This window comes from Corella eumyota, chromosome 2 (assembly GCF_963082875.1).
Source record: "Corella eumyota chromosome 2, kaCorEumy4.1, whole genome shotgun sequence".
Classification (NCBI taxonomy): domain Eukaryota; kingdom Metazoa; phylum Chordata; class Ascidiacea; order Phlebobranchia; family Corellidae; genus Corella; species Corella eumyota.
Genome location: NC_137491.1, coordinates 16,485,894 through 16,511,860, shown reverse-complemented (window position 1 = coordinate 16,511,860; position 25,967 = coordinate 16,485,894). Strand labels below are relative to the sequence as shown.

The following is a 25,967-nucleotide window of genomic DNA, read 5'->3' as shown; positions in this document are numbered from 1 at the left end:
TTTAAATTTTCAGTATGGATGTTATTATTCTAATGTGTCGCAAATCTCCTTTAACGACATTTAATCAGTTAGTGTATGTTAAAATATTTTAGAAGAAACAAGGCTCGAAAAATGTTTTGTTTAAATGTCGATTGGAAAAAACAAAATTGCTCCGTTATAAAAACCACGCTAATTACTGACTAAAGTTTCAGGCTCTTTTGTAATATTGCTACAAATTAAAAAAGTCTTTTTACGGTTAAAAAAATAATGTTACTTGAGCAGAGATCAAAAAAACCTTTCCTAGCCCACGCTGCATCTCCGGATGGGAGTTCTGGGTCCTCTTTCTGGAGCTTTACAGGTGCAGGTTTGAGTTTTTCGACTGGGGGCAGACGGAGACCAACAGGAATGGAGGAGGTCCCGGTACCCAACCCCGTGCTGGCGGGTTTCGATTTGTTACAGGTTTGATGTTTTACTGTTACTTTATTATTAAAAGCGTGACTTAAAAATCGTTAAAGTTTGTAAGTTAGGAGTGAATATGTTCGACAACATTTTAAATGTCGATATATTCTAGTAACTAAAGCATGATGACCATTGTTTTAATATTAGCTGATGCTAGCTTATCGTATTATTTTGTTATTGTGTGTTAGTTGTGCTTGTGATGACCCTATTATATTGTCCAAATACGAAGCAAAAGTACAACAAAATATTTAAAATTTGCAACTTAAATAAATCATTCACTAGTTAAATAGACGAAATATTTTAAAAACTATTTATGGCGCTATTTTATTCAATTACCTATTGTATTGTAATAATTTGGTCGCCATGCAATCAAACTTTTTAAAATTTCCGTAACCTAACCTTGTTTATATCTACAATCTGCAATTATTTTTGATTTTTAATATAAATATATATTAAAAATCAAAAATCAATTTTAGGCATTTAAAATTTTGTTTAATGTACATTCTAATTTCAACAACTTAAAACTGAGTTAAAAAACTAATTTTTGTTTGTTGAGTTTATTTAATTAATTTTTGTGGATTGAACAATTAAAGATTAATATTTTAAAACCTTTTAAATCATTTTTTGTTTAATAATTAAATACGTAATATTTGATTTATTAATTTAGTTAATATTTTAAATTAAGTTATGTTTATGCATAACTTTATTTATTAATAGAGATTAATTTTAAAAATAATTAAATAATTTTATAGATATTACATTAAAGTAATATCTATGATGATTTCGAACCATATTTTATTTATTAAATAAACCTAGTTTAAAATATTATTTTATAGTATTTCTATACCTACCAAATCACTATGGAAATAAATCACGCCAAACATTTACATTTGAATGTAAGGTTTGTAAACATTGCAAGTTATCATTTGGTGCAGTATATTTACCTTGCCTTCTAAAGTTAAGAATGTTATAAAAAAATTTATGTGCCTCTGTTTACAATGTCTGAACTCACAAACTGCAATTTTAACACGGTAATTACAGTTACTTTAGTTAATTAATATCCTGATTTTTATATTTTTTAACTTTTTATGATTATCTAGAAAATTATAACGTTTGATTTTAAATTATTTACCATAGTTTTAGTAAAATTAATTTAAACTTACATACCTTTCTAGTACAGGAGTTATAGTGAAAGGTTGTTGATAAAAGATTGCTTTTTACCCTTAAATATCATTAATTATCAAGTTTTCATATTACAGCTTTTGCACAATTTTCTAAAAAGAAAAGGAATAAAACAAGATTTTAATGTAATTGAACTATATTTGTGCAACAAAAACATTAGGTCTCTCGAAAGTTTAGGCCAGTATCGAATGTTACAAAGAATATGGCTAAACGCAAACAAGTTAAGAAATTTGGTTACAACTGGTCCTCAACAATCATTTTTAAGAGACAATTTTAGGTAAGTTTTAAAATTTATGATTAAAAAAACTTGATTGACAGTAATGTCTAATTCTAAAGCATGTAGTTGAATATCTTACTTTAACGTGACCTTGTTTTTTTGAGTAATATTATAGCTTAGTAACTAAATGTGTTTAGTAATACTTGATTTTTTACAGGGTAACTGAATTGTATTTGGAATCAAATGAAATCAGTGATATTGTTGGCACTATTTCACACTTGCGATACTTACAAGTATTGATGCTACAAAAAAATCAACTTGCTAATCTAAACGATGTTTTGCAAGAACTTGTACCACTTCAAGCTCTACGAGTAGTTAGTAAGCGATAAATTAATATTCAACAACATGAACCAAAAGTAGTTATACCCAATTGGCAAATAATAGGCTCTTATCAGTTTAGATTATTAAAGTTTTCAAGAGTGATAGGTTTTTTATATATACAAGGAAATCAAGTAAGTGATTGTTTTAATATGAATGGTTTTTTTTAGATTTATTTGACAATCCTATTGCACAAGAAGCTGGATATAGATTGTTAGTAATACACACGCTGCCATCAGTTGAAGTTTTTGATAGACAAGGTATCATACATTAAAAAATTTCTCCAAATGTAACATGTTTTAAACAAGAACTAGCGTTTTTAGATTTTAAAAACAGACTATGTACAATGCAGACTTATACCTTTGTTGTTAAATTACAAGCAAGTGGCACGATATATGTATAGTAAATAACTTGGTAACATAACCTGAAGTTTTTAAATTTACTAAAACTATTTTTTGAATTTCAGAAGTGACACAAAATGAGAGAAACAAAGCCAGGGAAATTCATGAAGCTCACCGGGAAGCTATTCGTTTGTCTGTTGCATTTGGAAGACATGTTGAACAAAATCCACAACCATTTCCAAACCGCAGAAGCCAGAAAACCAAGATTTATAAAATTCAGTCTACATCAACAGGCACATCAAAAGTGGTAAAATTTTAAGACTTCATAAGTAAACTAATTTTACATAATTACAAATGCATGTAAAACTTTTCTACCAGTTTCTATATCACTTTTGGTAAAAAGATACACCTTTTGTCCATACAGATTTCTGTTAAAGACTTGGATCTTCAATTTCGCCGCTCAGTCATGCAATTTACAACTCTTGACTGGTCAAAGATACCAACTTGTGAGCAACGCAGGTTAGGGGAGGCAGTGCCAACCCCTCAAAATCTTACCGTTAAGTTTCGCTAATTTTTTCTTAAAATTATGTTTTTTGCCAAAGATAAAACAAACATGTATTGCCAAAGTTTTAGATAATGTTTTTTTATGTATACACAATATAGACCTGAGTGCCAAATCGCTGTTTTATTTCTACTGTCTATGTATAATACTTATTTTCACTAAATTTTGGGTAAAAAATAACAACTGTTTACTGTGCCAAAATATATTTTATATTTATTGCAATTATGTTTTATCAAAAATATTGCGAAAGTATTAAATTATTATTTTAAAATAATCTCTTTTTACTATATTTATAAATTTTTAATTAATTTTACTAGAATTACAAAAATTATAAAAAAATCACAATAATTTGAATTAATACTGATAATAATATTAATTAGTTACGAATAACACTATTTTTAATAATACCTATTTTTCAACTACAACCCTTTTATTAATTTTAACCAATCTGGCAAAATTTAGATTTTTTAAACCATAAATATGTAAAGATTGCATGAGTGGACAATTGTTTAACAATTTTTCTAAACTTCGTTGTGTGATTTGCCGACAAAAACTCACTTTAAAAGTTTTTAAACTGTAGCTACATTGAGTTAAGGAATTAACGCTAATATAGGTGGCCGATGTGCTACTAATATCTAAATTGATCAAGGATTTTGCAACAGAAATTAAATTACAAATTCCATTATTGGAAATAAGAGAACAACCGCTTACATCTAAAGTGTTTATACCAGGTAAGTAAGTTGCAATTTCCGACATTGCTACATCAGAAATTGAACTGCAATTGGCCAGAACTAATGTTACCAAATTGTTGCAATTTTTAACAATGGTGTGAGTACATTGGTCTGTAACAGCCCTTAGTCCATGTAAATCTAACACTTGAAGATGTTTTAACTTAGAGCACAGAGAGGTAATACATTCAGTTGTGACTTTGTTGCACAAGCCTATGTTAAGTTTTGAAAGTTGGGCATTGTTTGCCAACTGCAATAAAGATTGATTTGACACAGAGAAACACCCTGCCATTTCTAACGTCCTCAATGTACTTGCATGTCTATCAATAAAAACTTGAAAAGATTCGTCTGTTATCAAACTGTTTCCATTAATGTTAAGGTGTGAAATGGCTGATAAAGATAGACAAATTGCCATTAGACCATTGTCAGTAGTACCACTCCAAGGTAATACTAGTTTTTCTATGGATTTACATCTACATGAAGCATGGAGCAATATTGAATCACCCGATAGTTGGTCTCCGGTACATTGAGCAATTTCAAGTTCTTTTAGACTTAATTTACATCCATTAAAAAACTGCCGTAAACCACGGTTGTTAACTTGTTTGCCACTGCACTTGGTAAGAGTAAATGTTTTTGGTTGTTTATAGCCCATTGCTTCAAACCAGTCATCGCACAAAGATCTGTTTTCACATTTGATGTTTTTCCATAAAACTGGATCTGTTGATACTTCGTTTAACCTTGTAGAAACTTGAGAAATGTTGGCGAGATCTTTAAATGACAAAAAAGAAAAAATATGAAGAAGCATTTCATCAGAAAGATACCCAATATTGGTAACAATATTTTTGCAGTAATTTGACTTCAAAAACTGAATATTACCATTTGCCATTGACCTTTTATCAATCCAAGGCAGTGTAATTTCAGTTTCTAAATGTTTTTGTTTTGTAAGTAATTGAGTAGCATTATTGTTAATCGGATCCTTTGATGCAAAGTTTAACTTCCTTTGCCTATTTTTAGCACTCCATTCAATGCCTGAAGTTTCCCACACTCTTTTTGGACTTTTATTGCTTTTTGCATCCCAAACTTTGCTTGCGCTACAAGGTCTTGTTTTACTTGGACTTGTTTTTGATTGGTGAGAATTATTTGAACTTAACTTGTCTTTTGTAATGTTATTATTAGAATTTGCCATGCTCGCACTTTTTGGTCTTGTCATCTTTTTAGGAGAACTGTCATGAACTGCTTCGGATGCCATGTTGGTTTTGGAATTGTTATTTTTAATAAAATCCCGAGAATAAGTAAAACTTTGTGTGACATTTTTCAGTGGGTTGGATAATTCCATAGATTTTGCAGGTTCTTTCTCATTGGAACTGTGTACATCAAAATCATATGCACCATTATTGATTTTTATAGTATCAATATGCTCGGTATTCTTGGCTTGTTTATCATTTCTGTTGCTGGTGTGAGCATTTTCAGAAATAGCGATTGAATTTTCTAATTCAATAGGTTCACTACTTTTTGTTAAATCTAGGAGTTCACCCAAAAATAAACTTCGGGGAATAATATCAGGTGAGGGTGGAGCTAATAATTTATCCTCATTTCGATCATCATCAATTTCCTGAAATTTTTGTTCTTGTTGATTATCTAAAGCTTTTGTCGGATCAATTTTTAAAAAATCATCAGTTGAAAAAGAACTTTTTGTTTCATTAAATTTCTGTAAATTAGGTTGATGAACAGACAACACATTTAAAGGTTTTTCATCTTCAAAAACAGGTCTGTGAGTAAGTAGTTCTGGAATATCCGGCCTAAACCCATTTTCCTTCAGCCGGGTTAAATTATTTAACACATCAACATAGTTAAAATCTTCACCATGTTCTGCATTAAAAACATCTTCATTGTGTTGACTGTTAATGGATTTTAAGGACAATTTATTGTCTGGTAAAGGATACAAATCACTTGTGGACTTAACAGTCTCATAAGAACTTGGTTTAATAGTTTTTGATAAATTTAAAAGGCGATCTGATTGCAACATGTAATCTTTTACGAATTGAAACTTTTCATTTTCTTCCACAAGATTATTTGAGCCCCACAAATCTTGTTGATAATTTATCGATATATTCTCTACAGGTGCAACAGTAACTTTGGGTGTTGGTTCTTTAGGATCACAACTATCATTGGTATTAATATTAAACTTTGATTCTAAATTTTTTTCTACAAATCTTGTTTCAGAAATGGGAGATTTAGTATCTAGAAAATATATATAATCACATTTACTACAATCCTATTTTGATAAAAAAAAAAAATATTTTTCTTATACTATCTGCCTTAAAAAATAAAGGTTTAACAAAATAAACTAAACAGCTAAAATAGAATTAAAACAGGGTCTGACTGTCTGATAGTTTTTACCTGAAAATTCTGAATTGTTGATGGCATCAAATTTCGTGTTCGTTTTGTTATTCAATATTTGATTTGCCAGGTTATTTGCCAATCTTAATTTCTCCAAATTATCCGAGTAATTGCAAGTCTCCATAATTAACTTTATAAATGGGTAAAATAGCTATGTGCGTCATCTTTGTTTATATTTTGTGAGTATCCGTGGTTACCGGCGCGCAATTTTGATTCCAAAAGTTTATCCCCAAAATTAATAAAATTTTTAGACCTTAAAAAATAAGTAAATTTTAAAGAATTGCGCAAAAATTAATTTAAAAAAATGTAAATTGATTATAAAAAGTGTTTTAAAGGTAATTAAGTATTTTGACTGACGTAATAGTAAAAGCTTTGTTACATGTTTATTAGGCCTTTATATGTTGTACAAAATTTTATTCAAGCGAATAATGTTGCCTTGACCACTATTTTAATAAAAGTTTAGTCGTTTTTTTGTGAACAACCAAGTATGTATGTTTATGCTAAAGCGTTACTGTTGAGCGAAAGACATTACTAACAACAAGTTGTATAAAGAAAAGATGTATAGTACTTGCTGTTTTGTGATATGAACTGTTTTAAAAGGGCTTAAAGTGGGCAATAGAACCGAAATGGTTTTACCGACTACATAACTACCAAAGTGACAAATGTTGCAGCAAGAAATGCGAATTTCGTCACCTTTCTTGAGGGTCGACGCCAACTGTCATTTCACAACTTTATCTTTTTCTAATCGACATCAGGCAGCTAAGTTAACTATAGATCCAGTTCCTATCAAGCTTGACAGTGAACAGACGTTTATACTTTCTCGAAAGTCATCAACATTTAGCAACAAGTTTTATTGGATTACACTAACATTTTAGCCGTACGCTATGGCAAATTGTGCCATGTTTCGAGGGCTAGAAGCAACCGACGTAACTAGGCATTCAGTTACTTTACAATGGGCTCCACCGGACAATGACGGCGGTAGTGAGGTCAATAACTACATCATCGAAAAGAAAGAAGCTACGAAAAAAGCATGGACAACGGTGGCGACCGATTGCACTCGAACAACGTACAAGGTAAATTTAGTTTTATTTATTTTTTATTGCTCTTATAATTGGTAATGTTAGTTAAAAGGAGAAACTGCGAGAACGTACCTAAAAATTGTTACAAATACGTAAAGTAATAAGGCTTAATTTAAGTGGCAAATCGCAAGGTGACGTCATGTTAAATCTAATACGAAGCTTTTAAATTTTGTTTGCATTATTTTAAAAAAACACAAAATTTAAAAAAATACATCTTAGTTATTGAATTAATAACTGTTAGGTTTAAGTCGCTACAATTTTGTTAAGTCATGTCGGTATTGGACCACAACTGTTTTAAGGTATTTTTTAACAATGATATTTCCTTGCCCTTTTTCACTGTTATGTAATATAGAAAAAATAACTGTTATGTAATATAGGCAAGCCATTTTTGGTACTATTTTTAGTGGGTCCGCTTTTGTAAATTTTTTGACTGGTTACCATTAAAAAAATTGCTAGTTGTAATATGGTCGCAACACTTCTTGAGAATTTTCAAACTTTATTCTTTTAGCGCATTTCAGTTAATTTGATTAACAAAATGCTTTTTACATAACTATCAACAAAAACTATTTTGTATCTTAAGTTTTTAACTTCATTAATTTTACAAACATACCTGAAATGTCGCAATACTTATATTAAGGTCACAGGCCTTAACGAAGGCATGAGCTATTACTTCCGGGTTTTAGCGGAAAACGACTACGGCGTGGGAGCGCCGTGTGAAACAGCACAAGCAATCAAAATCGCAGAACCTCCGTGCACACCCGACCGTTTAGACGTGAAGGATATCACCGACGTTTCTGTAACTTTACATTGGTCAAAGCCAGAACATGATGGAGGTAGTCCTGTTACTGCCTACGTAGCAGAATATATGCAGAAAGGGGGTTTCGAATCATGGAAAGTCGTTGGATCATCTAAGCAGTTGAAGTATGTAGTAAAGAAGCTATTAACCGGCAAAGAATACATTTTTCGAGTTCGTGCCCAGAACGATATTGGAATGTCGGAAGGGCGCGAATCTCCACTGATTGTAGTCCGTGAAATTCTAATTTCACCAAACGCAGATATGAGCAAATATTTCAACAATACTGTCGCGGAAAAGGCCGGAACAGATATCAATATTTGTGTACCCTTTACTGGACGACCAGAACCAACTGCTGAGTTTTACAGAAATGACGAGCTGCTTAAAGAGACCAGTAGGATTAACTCCGACTCTTCTGGTATGGTCGCAAAGCTTAACATCGGCGAAGTATCGCGAAAAGATGCAGGCGATTATGAACTTGTCGTTAAAAACTCAGTAGGATCAAAGAAAATTGCTATTAAGATAGTTGTAATGGAACAACCTTCTCCACCGATCGGTCCTATGGAAATACTCGAGGTGACAGCAGAGAGCGTCACAGTTGCCTGGAAAGCACCAGCCGAAAACGGTGGTACTCAAGTCACTCACTACACACTTGAAAAACTTGACAGCACGACAGGCTGGATGGAAGTATCTGGATTTGTTATTCGAAATCAATACAAGGTTACCCGCCTCGTTACTGGACAAAGCTACGTTTTTCGCGTTCGCGCTGCCAACAAGTTTGGCCTAAGCGACCCCTTGACATCAACTTCAGTAATGGCAAAGTACCCATTTAATAAACCAGGAATTCCAACTGTCCCAACCATTGACAAAGTTGCAAGCGAGGCTGTTACTATTTCCTGGCAAGAACCAGCAACGGACGGGGGATCCCCTATTTTAGGATATAACGTCGAAAGAAAGGACCGAAACTCAATTTTGTGGACCAAGGCGAACAGCTATCTCGTTAAAGATACTTTTTTTAAATGTGGAAACCTATCTCCCGGACTAAGTTACGAATTTAAAGTAACAGCGGAAAATCAAGCCGGCTTGGGAAAAACCAGTAAAGTTTCGCAATCTGTTATTACGCGTGACCCAATCGAGCCCCCACGTAACGTACATGTAACTAAAGTTTGTCGAACTTCTATTTCACTTAAATGGGACAAGCCTGAATACGACGGCGGTGCCAAAATCACCGGATACATTGTGGAGAAATCCGATCTTCCGCATGGCCGATGGATGAAATGTAATTTTAACAAAGTAATTGACACCACATTCCAATGCGACGGACTGACCGAAGGAGCTTCCTACGAGTTCAGGGTAATCGCAAAGAATTCAACAGGATGTACCAGTGTACCTTCTGAATCAACCGGGTCCGTTACAGCAAAAGATGAAATTGAACCTGCTTGTGTTGAAATCGATGCTGAATTTAAAGGTATCGTGTGCGTGAAGGCTGGCGAGGCTTCAACTCTTAAAGCCTACGTCAGCGGTAATCCAGAACCAACTGTAACCTGGGAAACAAACAATCGTGAATTGGAATCAAATTCGAAATTTAAGATAGTCAACAATGACAACTTAACCCAGCTCACAATCTTACATACATCAAGAAATGACAGCGGCACATATACCATAAAGGTACGTAACGCGGCTGGCGAACGCCATATCAATATTGAAGTAAGCGTTCAAGACACGCCAGGCCCATGCCACACTGTTGATGTTAGTAACATAACTGCATCGAATTGCATAGTTACATGGAAACCGCCAGTACTTAACGGTGGCGCCAGGGTAACAGATTACACAATCGAAAAAAGAGAAACGTCTCGTCTAGCTTGGACTGTTGTTGCAGCAGGAATTGAACAAACTCGCCACAAATTGACCGGTCTTATACGTGGAAACGAATACCTGTTAAGAATACGGGCACAAAACAAATTTGGACTAGGATCGGGTATTGAATCAGCGTGCTTTGTTGCCACGGACCCATTTACTACACCTGCTGCACCAACAAACTTGGAAGTTTCAAATGTTTTAAAAAACAGTTGCACAGTCACGTGGCATCGACCTGAAACTGACGGTGGAGCTGAAATAATCGGTTACACAGTCGAAAGACACGATAAGAAATCAACAAGGTGGCATCGAGTAAACAAAAAGCTTGTTTCGGATCTGCGCTGCAAAGTAACGGATTTACGAACAGAAACAGAACAAGAATTTCGCGTTATTGCTGAAAATCAAGCAGGTTCAGGGCCAGCAAGTGAAAGTTCTGGCTTTGTAAACTTCGGTGAACCCGTCTACGAACCAGACCCACCAGGTATTCCTAGAGTCATTGATTCCACGTCCACTTCTATATTGTTACGTTGGAGTCGACCAATATACGACGGTGGAGATCCAATAATAGGCTACTCTGTTGATCTTACTGAAGTGCAAGCGGGACTTGATGATGAAGATTTTTTAGAGGAAGAAGCGACGTGGAAGCCTATTATCAATGAAAAGTCACTACGATTGACTACCTTCAACGTGACCGCACTTCAGGAAAACCTGTCATACAAATTTAGAGTCAGAGCTCATAACAAGGAGGGAGCTTCAGTTTCAGCAATCACCCCTGGATTGGAAACTCCAATTAACAGACTTGAAGAACCCTGTTTTGGCAATTATCGAAAAACTGTTTCGGTAAGAGGTGGAAACTCAATGCGAGCAAATATTCCGTTTACTGGTAGGCCAACGCCTACAGTAACGTGGTCCAAGTCTAACACTAGCATTGATGAACGGGCTATTATTGATACTACTGGAAATATGACCTCCATTTTTATCGAGAATGTTACGCGAGAGGATACTGCAAATTACACGGTGACATTGGAAAATTCAAGTGGAACGGTTACATCAAATTTGTCTGTTAAAGTGTTGGACACGCCTGAAGCTCCTATAGACCTAATTGTTACCGAAACATCCAAAAACACTGTTACTGTTGCGTGGAAGCCTCCCAATAACGACGGTGGAAGCGTTGTAACACATTACATTTTGGAAAAGCGAGAAGCAACAAAGAAGGCTTGGTCAACTGTGGAAAGCGACTGCCCCAGAACGACCTTTAAATTTACAAAACTCAATGAAGGGTTTTCTTACTACTTTAGAGTTTTGGCAGAAAATGAATACGGTCAAGGCGACCCAATTCAATTAAACGAGCCACTAAAGGCTTCTGAGGCACCGGGTACTCCCAAAGGTATATATGGTACCGATATTACCAAGGAAAGTATATCTTTGCGTTGGGTTAAACCGGATTATGATGGGGGTAGCGAAGTGACCGAATATCTACTGGAACAACAAATGAAAGGATTTGATCAATGGTCAAAAGTTAAAGCATTTAAATCTTCTGTAAACAGTTACACCGTGAAGTCTTTAAACGAAAACCAACAGTACAGCTATCGTATTTCAGCTCGTAATGTCTCTGGTTTAGGCGAACCCAAAGCTCTTTCAAATTACATTCTTGTGGTAAAACAAACAGCTCCGCCTGATGCAGAGTTGGGTGGTCTTTCGCAAAAACATATCGAAGGGAAAGCTGGAACTGCCATTAAGTGTCCTATTACGATAAAAGGCAAACCTTTCCCCTCCGTTCTCTGGAAAAGAAACAATAAAGAACTAAAGATGACTAGTCGGGTCAACTTTGAAACTGTGGACAATATTTCAACGCTTACCATTAAAGACGCTGAGCTATGTGACGTGGACACTTACGAACTCTACTTGAAAAATAACGTCGGAACTAAGTCGATACCAGTTGTTGTGAGAGTTTTTGACAAACCAGGTCCACCAAAAGGTCCTGTTGGGTTTTCAAATGTGACGTCAGATTCTCTTGTTTTGTCATGGCAACCCCCTGAAGCGGATGGCTGCGCAGCCGTTAACAATTATGTAGTTGATATTCGTGAAACATCTGCCGAAGCAACTGATTGGAAAATTATTTCAGGCTTAACAGCCAGAACGACACTAAAAGTACCACGTCTGAAAATGAATATGGAATATGCTTTTAGAATACGCGGTGAGAATCGATTTGGACTGGGAAAACCATTGGAATCAACTTCGGTAAAGGTTCAGTTTCCATTTAAAACACCTGGTGCACCGCTATGTACGGAAGTGACAGCTCGAACTCGAGAAACAATTAGTCTTCAGTGGAAACCTCCGATGAGTGATGGTGGATCCCCCATTTTAGGATATCACGTCGAGAAAAAAGATCGTAACTCCATAACTTGGCTTAAATGTAGCAAAACTTTAGTCACTAAAACTGAATACAAAATAACAAACCTACAAGAAGGACTTGTATATGAATTCAGGGTTCAAGCCGAAAATATTGCAGGTTTGGGAAAAATAAGTAAACCGTCAGACGGCGCTGTTTGTCGTGATAACATTGATCCGCCTTCCGACGTTGAGGTTATTGCGATTACAGAAACTTCAGCACATATTAAGTGGAGGAAGCCGGAATACGACGGTGGGGCTAAGATAACTGGTTATGTGATTGAAAAACTTGAACTTCCAACTGGTCGATGGTTACAGTGCAATTTTGGCAACGTTTCAGATACCGACTACAACGTCGAAGGATTGGTTAATGGTAGTAAATATGAATTTCGAGTGTTTGCTAAGAATGCTGCAGGTGTTGTTAGCTTACCAACTCAAACGTTATCATCTACTTTAATGAAAACCGATACATCTCCGCCAGTAATAGACATGGATTCGAAATATTCCCAGGCTATTGTAATAAGGGCTGGTAAAACTGTAAAACTTGAAGCTGGCATACGAGGCAAGCCGACACCAGTTATGGCTTGGAGTAAAAATAAAGAAGAAATTACACCAAACTCTCGGGTTGTAGTTAAAAACACTGACATTAGCTCTTGTTTAGAAATATTAGATTCTACCAGAGAAGACACGGCCACTTACACACTATCAGTTACCAATTTCTCGGGCCAATCGTCGTTGTCTGTTGAAGTTAAGGTTTTAGATACGCCTGGTAAACCTGAGGGTACAATAACGATATCTCAAATAACATCAGATGCATGCGCATTGTCTTGGAACGAGCCAAAACTAAACGGTGGAGAACCGGTTACAAGTTATACGGTGGAAAAACGTGAAACCAGTCATCTTGCTTGGGTTTTGGTAAACGCAAATGTCAAGGAGACAAAGTGTAAAGTAACTAAACTGTTGCACAATAACGAATACGTATTTCGTGTCCGGGCTGAGAATAAGTATGGCTGCGGTAACTTTCTGGAGTCAGCTGAAATTGTCGCGCAAAACCCGTTTTCCGCTCCCAAGTCTCCCCAGGATATTGAAGTGACCATGATTACAAAAAATTCGGTGACTTTGATATGGAAGCGCCCTAAGCACGACGGTGGTTCTCGTATAATGGGATATAACGTGGAAAAAAGAAAGACTTCTGGTATCCGATGGATAAAAATCAATAAAGTAGTTATAGACGACCTTCAATATCGTGTATCAGATCTTAACGAGAACCAAGAGTACCAGTTTAGAATATGTGCTGAAAATGCAGCTGGATGTGGATTATGGTCGGATTGTACGCCGTTTATCAAGGTTCAGAATCCAACCTACCCACCAGAAGCACCTATAAACCTGAGTGTTGATGATTCCACTAAAACTTCTGTTTCTCTTTCGTGGGACCCGCCAACTTATGATGGAGGTTGCGAAGTTATGGGTTACATTGTCGAGATGAGTAATATTGTAAAACAAGCAAGGCTGTCCACAGCTTCGACGATTCTAACCACGTGTAGTGGGGTAGAGGAGCTACTTATAACCGAAGAGGCAGATATCGATAGAGAATGGATTAAAATTTCAGGAAAATATTTAGTTCGTGAAACGGAATATGAAGTCAGTGGGTTAAACGAAACCTCACAAAATTTATTTCGAGTTGCAGCATCTAGCAGCGCCGGTGTTGGTACTTACGCCATCTTGCGGATGCCAGTTGTTTGCGTAGATAGGCTAGAAATGCCAGAGTTGGTAGTGGACGATACTGTTCACCGAAACCTCACTGTTAAAGCAGGTTTTCCTATTAAACTTAACTTGGGATTTCGGGGAAGGCCTTCTCCTACTGTTACTTGGTTAAAAGCAGACACGAAAGAAGAAGAACTAAAAGCACGATGCAATATTGACATTACACCATTTACAACATCTCTGGTCATTGACGACTCAAGTCGAATTGATTCCGGAAAATATATGGTCTCTGTAGAAAATACAGAGGGTTCCAAGGATTTTACATACCTCGTTAAGGTATTGGACACGCCTGGCCCTATTGGAAATTTGGAGGTAACGGATATATCACAAAGTTCGGTCTCGCTCAAGTGGGATAATCCAGATAACGAAGGTGGCTCAGTTATAACAAATTATGTTATTCAAAAACGCGAGTTCTCAAGAAAATCATGGGCTACTGTGAACAGTGAGTGTTTGCGTAATAGTTTTAGAATCTGTCCACTAAACGAGGGCGACAGTTATTTCTTTCGAGTGCTTGCTGAAAACAATCAAGGAATTGGCGTTCCATTTGAAACTAAGGCTGCTGTCACAATATCGATGAAACCTTCATCTCCTACAACCCTTCAAGTTGTTGACGTCACAAAATCAACTGTGACATTGGCTTGGGCAAAACCTGATTACAACGGAGGAAGTGACGTAACCGAATATTCGATTGATATGGTAAAAGCTGGATTCGATAACTGGCAAAACTGCAAATCTTTGAACAAACTATCAGTAACTTTAAAGGGCCTGGAAGAAGGACGAGAATACTTTTTCCGTGTTAAGGCTAAGAATGAAAAGGGATATGGTGAACCAATAGTTCTTGACAAACCTGTGATTATAAAAGATATTGTACAAGAGCCTACGATCTCAACTAAAGATTTGCCTGTGGGGGGAATTCACGCGAAATCCGAAGCGCCAATCACTTTTAGCTTGCCTATTACCGGGAAACCTGCTCCGGAAATAACATGGAAGATTAATGGAGAAATACTACGACAAACCACGCGGGTTTCAACTGTAAATTCTCTTTGTGACACGTCGATTAAAATTAATTCTTGTAAACTCGAAGACTCCGGGACCTATGAAATATCAGCTTCAAATTGTTCTGGATCAGCTAGCGCAACTGTGCATGTTACGGTCTTTGACAAACCTAATTTAATCGTGGATCTTATCGTCGAATCTGTCACCGAAAATTCGGTCAGCTTAAAATGGAGTCCACCAATAGAAGACGGGGGCTGTCAAATAAGTAACTACAAGGTGCAGTTTCGTGATACCGAAGACGAAAAGTGGAGCGACAGCAATATCACTGCAGTGCGACCACGAGTTAAAGTCGGTAAACTAACACTTGGAAAAGAATATCAATTTCGTGTTGCTGCGGAAAATAGATTTGGAGCAAGTGGTTATGTTTTATCTGAAAAGATAACTGTTAAATTTCCGTTTAACAAACCTGGGCCACCTGGTATACCACGAGTGACCTCAGTTGGTAGTGACTTTGTTGTTCTTCGCTGGCATGAACCTGTTCACGACGGCGGAAGTTCAATTATATCTTACCATGTTCAAATGAAAGACCGAAACAGTATTTTATGGAGAAAGGTGAACAGAATGGACATACATGACGTGAATTTTAAAATAACCGGATTACAGTCGGGCCTTACATACGAATTCCGAACAATTGCTGAGAATGTGGTTGGCTGTGGAAAACCAAGTCAAAGTTGTGACCCTGTTATTGCTCGAGACCAGATCTCACCACCACGCGAGGTTGAGGTAATAGCTGCAACACAGTCAACCGTTGAACTGTCTTGGATTAAACCAGAAAACGACGGTGGCGCTAAAATAACAGGCTACGTTGTTGAACGTAGAGAATTGCCAAGCGGACGTTGGCTTAAATGTAACTTCAGTAACTTGATCGAATGTCAGTACACCGCAACGAGTTTGACAGAAAACCAAGAATATGAATTTCAGGTGAGCGTTAAAAATTCCACGGGTTCAATTTCAGAGCCAAGCGAACCAAGCGACGCAGTAGTTTGCAAAGATGATCTTTATCCACCTAAGGTTGATTTAACTGGAAGCACAAAGGACACAGTCGTCGTTAAAGCAGGAGAAAATGCAACTTTTTCGGCGGCAATTTTCGGAAAACCACTTCCAACTGTGACATGGCTTAAAAATAACAACGAAGTTGAAAACACACCAAAAACCGAAATTAAAAATACAATAAATTCTACAATGTTAATTATAAAGGACACCAACAAAGACGACAGCGGAGAATACAACCTTGAACTAAAAAGCTTGGCCGGGTCAAGATCTGTTACCATTGCTTTAAAAGTGTTAGACCGTCCTTCACAGCCTGTGGGACCAGCAACAATTACTGAAGTCACGTCGACGAATTGTCGCATTAGTTGGAAATCACCTTTAAATAATGGAGGTGCCCCGATAAAACATTTTATTGTAGAAAAGCGAGAAACATCTCGTCTGGCTTGGACTCTCGTGGCATCTGACGTGCACGAAAATTCATTTAAAATCCTGAAATTACTTAAGGGAAATGAATATCTCTTTCGGGTAATAGGAGTTAATAAATTTGGACCAGGAGTTCCCTTAGAATCTTTACCGATTACAGCAAAAGATCCATTCAGTAACCCGGATGCTCCTGGAGAACCTCAGCTTTCTACAATTACAAAAAACTCCGCTGTACTTTGCTGGACACGACCAGTACGCGATGGCGGGAATGAAATTATAGGCTATCACATCGAGCAAAAAGAGAAGAATTCAACGCGGTGGGTTCGATCTGTACGACGGGCTGTAACTAGTTTACATCATAAGGTGACTGGACTCGTCGAAGGTGCAGAATACGAATTTCGTGTCGCGGCTGAAAATAATGCTGGCATAGGTTTACCTTCCATTCCTAGTAAATATGTTTTGTGTAAAGATCCTATTTATCCACCTGGCCCTACTAGTATACCCAAAGTATTAGATACGACAAACAAAAGTGTTACCTTAGGATGGGCCGCACCTATGTACGATGGTGGGTCAAACGTTTTGGGTTATCAAGTAGAAATATCTCTTAAATCTGACGAGGCTGAAGAGTGGACGACGATTACCCCAGTAAACGGAGTCAAAGAAACGCAATTCACTGCTACAAGCTTACAAGCAGCCAAAGAATATAAATTTAGAGTTTCAGCTATTAACGTCAGTGGAATTGGAGAATTTGCTCAACTTCCACTGGCTGCTGAAGCAGTTGATCGACTAGAAGCTCCTGAAATATCACTTGACGGAGATTTGAGGAGAAAGCTTACTGTAACTGCTGGCAATGCTATTCGAATTAACGCTTCCTTTGGCGGACGACCTAAGCCTACAGTAAAATGGAGTAAAGACGACAAGACCAAACTTGACGATAATATTGAAATCGAAAATATTGATTCTAGTACAACACTGTATATTCCTGAATCTGAAAGATCACATTCGGGAAAATATACACTTACTTTAGAGAACAGTTCAGGCACTGTCGAAGGCAGTTGCGTTGTTAAAGTACTTGATACACCTGGTCAATCTCAAGACCTTGTAGTTTCTAATGTTTGCAAAGATTACGCAATGCTTTCCTGGAAAGAACCTGGAAACGACGGCGGTTTACGTATTACGAATTACATTGTCGAAAAGCGAGAAGCTGGTAGAAAAGCATGGTCTACTATAACAACAACATGTCAAAGACTTCAAATGAAAATACCTCTAAATCCCGGCGAAACATATTATTTTAGAGTGATGGCGGAAAACGAAAATGGAATGGGCGAACCTGCAGTGACTGCAAAACCTGTAAAAGCAGCGGAAACCCCAGGACTACCAGAACATCTTGAAATCGTTGACATAACTAGCTCTTCAGCATCATTAAAATGGATGAAACCCAATGAAGATGGTGGAACTAAAGTGTTAGGGTACACTGTAGAAACCCTTGAAAACGGTCATGATGACTGGAAAAAACGAGCAACTGTTACTGAAACCCACTCACAAATTACTAACCTAAAAGACGGACAAGAATACTTATTCAGAATTAGGGCTCTAAATGAAGTAGGAGCATCAGAACCAAGAGAAACTGTTCACCTGGTTACTATAAGGGACAACTTTTTGGCCCCAGTAGTCGACACATCACAAATTCCCAACTGCATAGCGTATGCCAAAGCTGGTGAGGATCTTGATGTTTGTATCCCATTTACTGGAAAACCGACACCAGAAACTAAGTGGACTAAAAAGGGTGACGCAGTTAAGATAACCAATCGAGTGGAAACCCGAAGTGAATGTGGAAAAATGGCGGTTCTCAAAATTAAAGATGTGAACAAAGAAGATGGCGGGATTTACGATGTTGCAATACAGAATAAGGCTGGAAAACGAACCATCAACGTAAATGTTGTTATTTTGGATAAGCCTGGACCTATATGCGAATTACAAACCACAAATGTAACTGATTCATCCATAACTTTGACTTGGAAACCTCCTTTGTCAAACGGCGGTTCTTCCATTAGCAATTACAACATTGAAATGCGTTCTACTGTAGAAACGGACTGGAAGACGATCTCTTCGGCAGTTGTTCGAACCACTTTTAAATGCACGCACCTTAAAGTTGGCCAAGAGTATACACTACGTGTGCGCGCAATGAATCGATTTGGACTTGGACCTCCTGAAATAACAAAACCAATACTGGTACAGTTAGGCTACAAGTCACCAGGCGCATGTGCGGCATGTTTTGTTACTAAAGTTTCTAAAGAGTCGATGACTGTAAAATGGCAGGAACCGGTAAAAGATGGCGGGAGTCCAGTTTTGGGGTATCATTTAGAGATGAAGGATAGAAACAGTATATTGTGGAATAAAGTTAATCGGAGTCTGATAAGAAGCAGCCAATATCGAGTCGTTGGCCTGCAAGAAGGATTGGAGTACGAATATCGTGTGTTTGCTGAGAATAATGCTGGTATTGGAAAACCCAGTCGACCATCGAACGGTATTTTCGCCCGAGATACAATAGATTCACCAAGAGATGTGGAAGTTGTTGATGTCACTCAAACGACTTGCTTACTGAAATGGAATAAACCGGAATACGACGGTGGACAAAAAGTTGTAGGATACATGGTGGAACGCCGTGAAGTACCTATAGGTCGTTGGACTAAGGACAGTTTTAACATGATTCCTGATCAGGAATACCGCGTAAATGGCCTGAAAAGCGGGGAGGAATACGAATTTAGAGTAATTGTAAAGAATGCTGCTGGCATGTTAAGTGTACCATCGGACAGTAGCGGTGTTGTTAAATGTGAAGATGGATTTCACCTACCAAGAATTGTATTAGACGCACATTTACTTGATGGCGTTAAAGTTTCTGCCGAATCTACTCTTCGATTACATGTTACTATATCAGGGAAGCCATCTCCAGTGGTAACTTGGATGTTTAACGATAAGGACATCAAGGAAAACACGCGTCATGTTATTGATACCACCATGGACCATAGCAGCATGCTTATTAAAAACTGCACCAAACTTGATACAGGAATCTATACAATACTAGCGAGAAATGAATGTGGAGAAAAAATGGCTAATATCAAGGTATTAGTTTTAGATAAACCTGGACCTCCAGCTGGGCCGATTAAGTTTTCAAGAATAACAGATTCTAGTGTTAAATGTTCTTGGAATGCCCCTGTTAATAATGGCGGGGGGAACATTACACATTACGTAATTTCTAAAAGAGAAACTTCGAGGTTAGCTTGGTCTATTGTTACTGATGTTGAGGAGTTAACATCACACAGTGTCAAACGACTCATCAAAGGCAATGAATATCAATTTCGAATTCAAGCCGTAAACAAATACGGAATTGGCGAATCCCTCGATTCGGACTCGATCGTTGCGAAAAATCAGTTTATTGAGCCTTCCGAGCCAGGCACTCCGGGGATCAGTCATGTCACTGCAACCACTTGTAATGTTACTTGGTTACGACCGGAATCTGATGGTGGTTCAGATATTATGGGTTATGTGCTTGAAAGACGGGAACGCAAAAGTTCAAGATGGATTAAATGTAATCGTAAACCTCTTAACGATCTGCGCTACACAGTCACAGGTCTGATAGAAGGAAATGAATATGAATTTCGGGTAGCAGCCGAAAACTTAGCTGGATTTGGCACATACAGTCCAACTTCCGTATCTTGTATTATGTGCGATCCCATAGAGGAGCCAGGCGCACCGTGCAATCCAAAAGTGCGGGATACAACTAAATCGTCAGTTACCCTTTTGTGGTCCTCACCTACGTACGACGGGGGAAGTCACGTTACCGGATTCGTTGTTGAAAGTAAAGTTAGTGAAAAGTTAGAAGAAGATAATGAGGAGATGGACGATGAATCAGGGTGGAATATTCTTGACTCAAATGTTTTGTTTAACAAATACACAGCGGTTGGTTTGGATCAAAATACAAGTTACAGATTCAGAGTCTCTGCCAAAAACAAGTACGGCGTTGGTGAATCTGCTGAGATAACAGGATCCATTAAACCTGAGGATAAACTTGAACCACCAGAATACGACCTCGAACCTCAAATGCGTAAGACTATTCCCGTTCAAGCTGAAAAAACATTTACAATTGCTATACCTATCCGGGGAAAACCTATGCCTTCCATTTTTTGGAAACGAAACAATGTTGATGCCTCTTTAAACCCGCGCGTCAGTGTTGAATTTGTTGGCAATAAAAGTGTATTGTCACTGGAGTACTGTACCCGTGATGACACTGGAAAATACGAACTAATTCTAGAAAATTCAAGTGGCACGATTAACACATTTATTAGCATAAAAGTTTTGGACACTCCCGGGCCATGTACGTCATTTACAGTAAATGGCGTCACAAAGAACCATGCGATGCTTTCTTGGTCCGAACCTGACAACAACGGTGGATCTGAAATTAGCAATTATTGCGTAGAAAGAAAAGAGACAACGCAAAGGGCTTGGACGACAGTCGCACGTGATTGTAGCAAACATTCATTTATGATTAACGGCTTAAAGGCAGGGAGCAGTTACCTGTTTCGCGTTTTAGCTGAGAATCGATATGGTCTAGGAACGCCAGTGGAATCCAAAATGATTACAGCAACAGAATTACCTTCAGCGGTAGTTGACCTACGAATAAACGAAATTACTGACACTGCCGTTTCGCTTGCCTGGTGTAAACCTGAAGATGACGGTGGTACTCCAATTACTCAATACCATGTTGAACATTTGGTAAGAAAGTCGGAAGAGTGGGTCCCACTAAAAACCAAAAAGACAAAGTTCCTCGTGAAATCTTTAAAAACCGGCTTAAAATACGAGTTGAGGGTCGCAGCTGAAAATGAGGCTGGTTTAAGTGAATGGCAAACCTTGGGGCCAATAACAGTGCGTGAACAGCTGATCGCACCAGAGGTAGACTTAAGTGCAATTCCAGGTCGGGAGATAAACATGAGAGAGGGAAACAATCTTCGCGTAGATATACCGTTTTCTGGTAAACCCAATCCATCAGTGTCTTGGAGCAAAGACAGAATTCCCCTTAAACAAAACGAGCGCCTTTCGTTTTTTCGAAATAAGGAATCTGCAGTTCTGCTTATTGCTGAGGTTAAAAAGGTTGACGCAGGTCAATATATTTTGAATCTTGAAAGCGCGGGTGGACGAAAAGAAGCATCTTTTAATTTTAATGTTTATGGAAATCCCGGAAAAATTAAAGGTTTGATCACGTTTACTGAAATCAGTGCAGACTATGTCCAAATGGAATGGGATGAACCAGAAGATAACGGTGGATCTGAAATAACCAATTACATTGTCGAAAAGAAGCAAACAACAACGGATAAATGGTCGTCGGTCAATCCTAATTGCCGTCGTACTACAATTAAGGCAAACCGATTGAATTTAAAATCGGAATATGTATTCAGAATTGCAGCAGAAAACAAATACGGAATGGGAGAATTTGTTCAATCCCAAGCAGTAGTTGCAAAGTATTCGTTTAGAGTACCAACCGCTCCCTTACAGCCGGAGGTAGTTGATGTGACGTCAGAATCTATGTCAATTATATGGAAAGATGGTTATTCAGACGGTGGATCTAAAATTACAGCTTACGATGTTGAAAAGAAGGAAAGAAATGCAATTTTGTGGACAAAGGACAACCTGACCGCAGTAACATCCAAAGAATATTCGTGCGCTGGTCTTATTGAAGGTTTGGAATATCAGTTTAGGGTATTTGCCAGGAACGCCGCTGGTTTAAGTAATCCGAGTGAGGTAAGCCTACCAGTAAAGGCACATAACACCGTCAGTGCCCCTTCTTGTCCGGATTGTACCGATGTCAGTCGTGATTCGGTAACATTGTCTTGGAAACCACCAAAATACGATGGAGGCAGTCCCATTATTGGCTATAATGTTGAAAAACGAACCGGTGAAGCCCGCTGGTTTAAATGTAATTACGTAAATATTTACGAATGCTCATTTACCGTGACTGCTTTAAATGCTGGAGAGAAATATCAATTCCGAGTGTTTGCAAGAAATTCAGCAGGCACTATAAGCAAACCATCTGCTCCTAGTATGGAGATATTGTGCCGTGATGACTTTAAACCACCGATCATTCAATTAGACACCGAACTAATGGAAGGGGTTAAGCTTCGAGCTGGAGTTACTTTGCGTATGAAAGCTACCCTTACTGGAAAACCCCATCCCAGGGTTACATGGTTTCATAGCGATAACGAAATAATTCCAAACGCTCAGGTAGAAATTATCAGCACAGATACTACAAGTACGGTTGTTATCAAGGATACTTCAACGTGCTACACTGGAAATTACGTTGTTTCTGCCCGAAATCCTTGCGGCACTACAACAATGGACATTGATGTTGTGATTTTGGACAAACCCAGTGCACCCTTGGGACCTGTCAAATTTACTGCATTGTCGGAAAACAAAGTAACCCTTTGGTGGAATGCCCCTAAAGTGAACGGGGGATCTTTAATCACTGGATACGTGGTTGAAAAGCGTGAAACAACTAGAGTTAATTGGTCATTAGTTACAGCGGATTGTGAATCTACAAATTTTACGGTAAATCGTTTAATCAAAAATCGAGAATATCAATTCCGGGTGGCTGCTCAAAATAAATATGGAGTTGGACTTTCATTGCTTTCAGAAAATGTCACCGCCAAAGTATGTTACACAATTCCTCAACAACCAGGAAAACCGCAATACTCAATTTCTTCCAAGGACTCTATTACCATTGTTTATACCCGGCCAATTAACGATGGTGGAAACGAGATTAAGTCGTACCAAATAGAACACCGCGAGAAAAAGAGTATGCGTTGGATCAGGGCGAATAAAAAGTGTGTGGCTGATCTTAGATATAAAGCTAAAGGTTTGGTAAATGGAAATGAGTACGAATTTAGAGTCTTCGCTGAAAACAACGCTGGTTGTAGTAAACCCAGTGAAACGTCATCTTATATCGTATGCCAAGATCCTATAGCGCCACCATGCGCACCTGGAACTATAAGGGTAGTCAACGTTTATCAAAATAGCGTCGTCCTTAATTGGGTGCCGCCCATTTTTGATGGCGGCAGTCCAGTTATCGGATACATTGTCGAGGCTAGAAAAATACCAACTATTCCTCAAACCACAGAAATTAACGATGAACAACATCAAGAAGTTGACAGCAGCGAAGACGAGGAATGTGATGAAGATACATGGATAAGAACCAATCCTGAAGTTATTCGACAATGCGAGTTCAACGTTTTAAATCTGGAATCGGGTGAAGAATATAATTTTAGAGTTAAAGCGGTTAACTCAGTCGGAGACGGGGTTTTTGCAAATTTACCTGGTAAGGTGTTAATAGCAGACCAAGTCGTACCGCCAGATTTTGAAATTGAAGCCGATTTTAAATCACTTCACGTTTTAAGAGCTGGTTCTTTACTGCAATTAAATATACCGTACCATGGACGACCTAGGCCAAATATAACATGGTCTAAACTTGACGACGAATTAAAGGACCGTGCCGAAATACACAACACTGACTATAGCACACGATTTGCAATAAACTCTCCAAACAGAGACGATTCAGGCAAATACAGTGTCACACTTAAAAACACAGCTGGCGAAAAGAATTTGAACGTTATAGTTAAAATTCTTGACACGTCTGGCGCTGTGGGGGAAATAAGATGCACCGAAGTCACATGCACTTCTGCCACTTTATCATGGGATCCACCTTTAAATGACGGAGGGTCGTTAGTTCGGCATTACTTGGTCGAAAAACGTGACGTTACCAGAAAGAGTTGGCAAATTATTGCGTTGAAATGCTCAAGAACAGTGTTTAAGGCAACCAAGCTTCTCGAAGGTACAAGTTACATATTTAGAGTATCACCTCTAAATGAATTTGGAACTGGCGTTCCGCGTGAAATTGAAACGGCTGTTATAGCAACTGAAATACCATCAGTACCGCAGAGACTTGACATTTGTAAAGTGACCAAGAATTCTATAACACTGTCGTGGACAAAACCAGAGTTTGATGGTGGAACAAGAATAACTGAATATATTTTGGAAGTTGCCGAACAAGGAAGCGACGCGTTCACAAAGTGTGGAAAAATAAAAGGTTCTGTGTTTAGGCACACTTTATCAAATCTAAAGGAACAAACGGAATACAAATTTCGCATACGTGCTAAGAATGAAGCCGGGATGAGTGATATTAAAGAATCGTTTTCATCTGTTGTTACAAAAGATGAATTACTATTACCATATTGTGAGCTTAAAAATGTGTACAGCAAGAATATCACAGTAAAGGCTGGATCCGAGATTGACCTTAAAATACCCATTTTTGGAAAACCCAAACCGGTGGTGACTTGGTATCTTAGAATGAACAAACTTTTGCATAGCAATAACACGATAATGGAAACTGGCGAAGATTTTACTCGTCTTAATATTAAAAAGACGAAAAAGTCCGACTCTGGAAAATATGTGATGCAAATGGAAAATTCTTCTGGAAAGAAAAGTTATGACATAAAAATCATAGTTCTTGATATACCCGGACCCCCAGCTACTCCAATTAATTTTACAGATATATCTGCAGATTGCATAACGCTATCATGGGGCGAACCAATTGACAATGGTGGCACTGAAATAACTAACTATAGAGTTGATTATCGAGAGTTTGGCAGAGCCACTTGGTCTAACGTTACAGAGTGCGCAATCAGACCCACAATCAAAGTTCCCAATTTACAACGTTATACTGAATATCAGTTCCGCATAACTGCTCAAAACAAATACGGCTTTGGGGATCCAGTTATCTCAGAAAACTGTCGCGCAGATTATCAATACACTCCTCCAAGACAACCAAGCACTGCTATGGTCCATACAGTTACTCGAAATTCGGTAACTATAAAATGGAATGAACCCACTCACAATGGTGGAAGTCCCATAGTTGGCTACAATGTCGAGAAGAAAGAGGCTAATTCTATAATGTGGCAAAAAGACAATGAAAAATCAATCACGACTTTAACTCATACCAGCAAGGGTCTACTAGAAGAATTGGCTTATCAGTTTCGTGTTATAGCAGAGAATCAGGCAGGTTTAAGCAAACCTGGGGATGCCAGTAAACCGGTTGTCGTTATCAGTGCCGTCGGTCCACCGTTTGATCTTGAAATGTCCGATATTTCGAAGCACTCTTCTACGCTAAAATGGAAAAAGCCGTTATCGGACGGTGGAAGCAAAATAGCTTATTACAATATCGAACGTCGACATGTACCAGACGGAAGGTGGTTGAAATGTAACTTCACAAAAGTGTCGACCAATTTTTTTGAAATAACTGGTCTTAATCCAACAGATTCGTA

General features: G+C 37.9%; 3 protein-coding genes across 3 annotated transcripts in view; 2 read left to right on the top strand and 1 right to left on the bottom strand.

Moving 5' to 3' along the window:
* Window positions 1-1,328: 1,328 nt before the first annotated feature.
* Window positions 1,329-3,309, top strand: LOC145743283 (leucine-rich repeat-containing protein 72-like). The gene is made up of 6 exons (XM_082561207.1): window positions 1,329-1,469; window positions 1,698-1,897; window positions 2,055-2,215; window positions 2,386-2,475; window positions 2,682-2,863; window positions 2,981-3,309. Exons 1-6 carry the CDS (start codon window positions 1,437-1,439, stop codon window positions 3,125-3,127), a joined length of 813 nt encoding a protein of 270 aa, XP_082417333.1. The 5' UTR covers window positions 1,329-1,436; the 3' UTR covers window positions 3,128-3,309.
* Window positions 3,310-3,526: 217 nt separating this feature from the next.
* LOC145742529 (uncharacterized) lies at window positions 3,527-6,371 on the bottom strand. Its single transcript, XM_082560306.1, has 2 exons — window positions 6,247-6,371; window positions 3,527-6,087 (listed from the first exon to the last, which is right to left on the bottom strand). Exons 1-2 carry the CDS (start codon window positions 6,368-6,370, stop codon window positions 3,527-3,529), a joined length of 2,685 nt encoding a protein of 894 aa, XP_082416432.1. The 5' UTR covers window position 6,371.
* A 759-nt stretch (window positions 6,372-7,130) lies between these two features.
* LOC145742528 (titin-like) overlaps window positions 7,131-25,967 on the top strand; it is a 30,101-nt gene continuing 11,264 nt past the window's right edge. Inside the window, exons 1-2 of the mRNA XM_082560305.1 lie at window positions 7,131-7,319; window positions 7,963-25,892. Of these exons, the coding sequence (XP_082416431.1) occupies window positions 7,131-7,319; window positions 7,963-25,892 (18,119 nt within the window). The remainder of the gene's footprint in view (window positions 7,320-7,962; window positions 25,893-25,967) is intronic.

Excerpts from the sequence above, each read along its gene's own strand:
- LOC145743283 (XM_082561207.1), top strand. The coding sequence starts at position 1,437 with ATGTCTGAACTCACAAACTGCAATTTTAACACG. Across the intron at positions 1,898-2,054 it reads TTTTTAAGAGACAATTTTAG|GGTAACTGAATTGTATTTGG; the intron begins GTAAGTTTTAAA and ends GATTTTTTACAG. Across the intron at positions 2,476-2,681 it reads TGAAGTTTTTGATAGACAAG|AAGTGACACAAAATGAGAGA; the intron begins GTATCATACATT and ends TTTGAATTTCAG.
- LOC145742529 (XM_082560306.1), bottom strand. The coding sequence starts at position 6,370 with ATGGAGACTTGCAATTACTCGGATAATTTGGAGAAATTAAGATTGGCA. Across the intron at positions 6,088-6,246 it reads CAACAATTCAGAATTTTCAG|ATACTAAATCTCCCATTTCT; the intron begins GTAAAAACTATC and ends TATATTTTCTAG.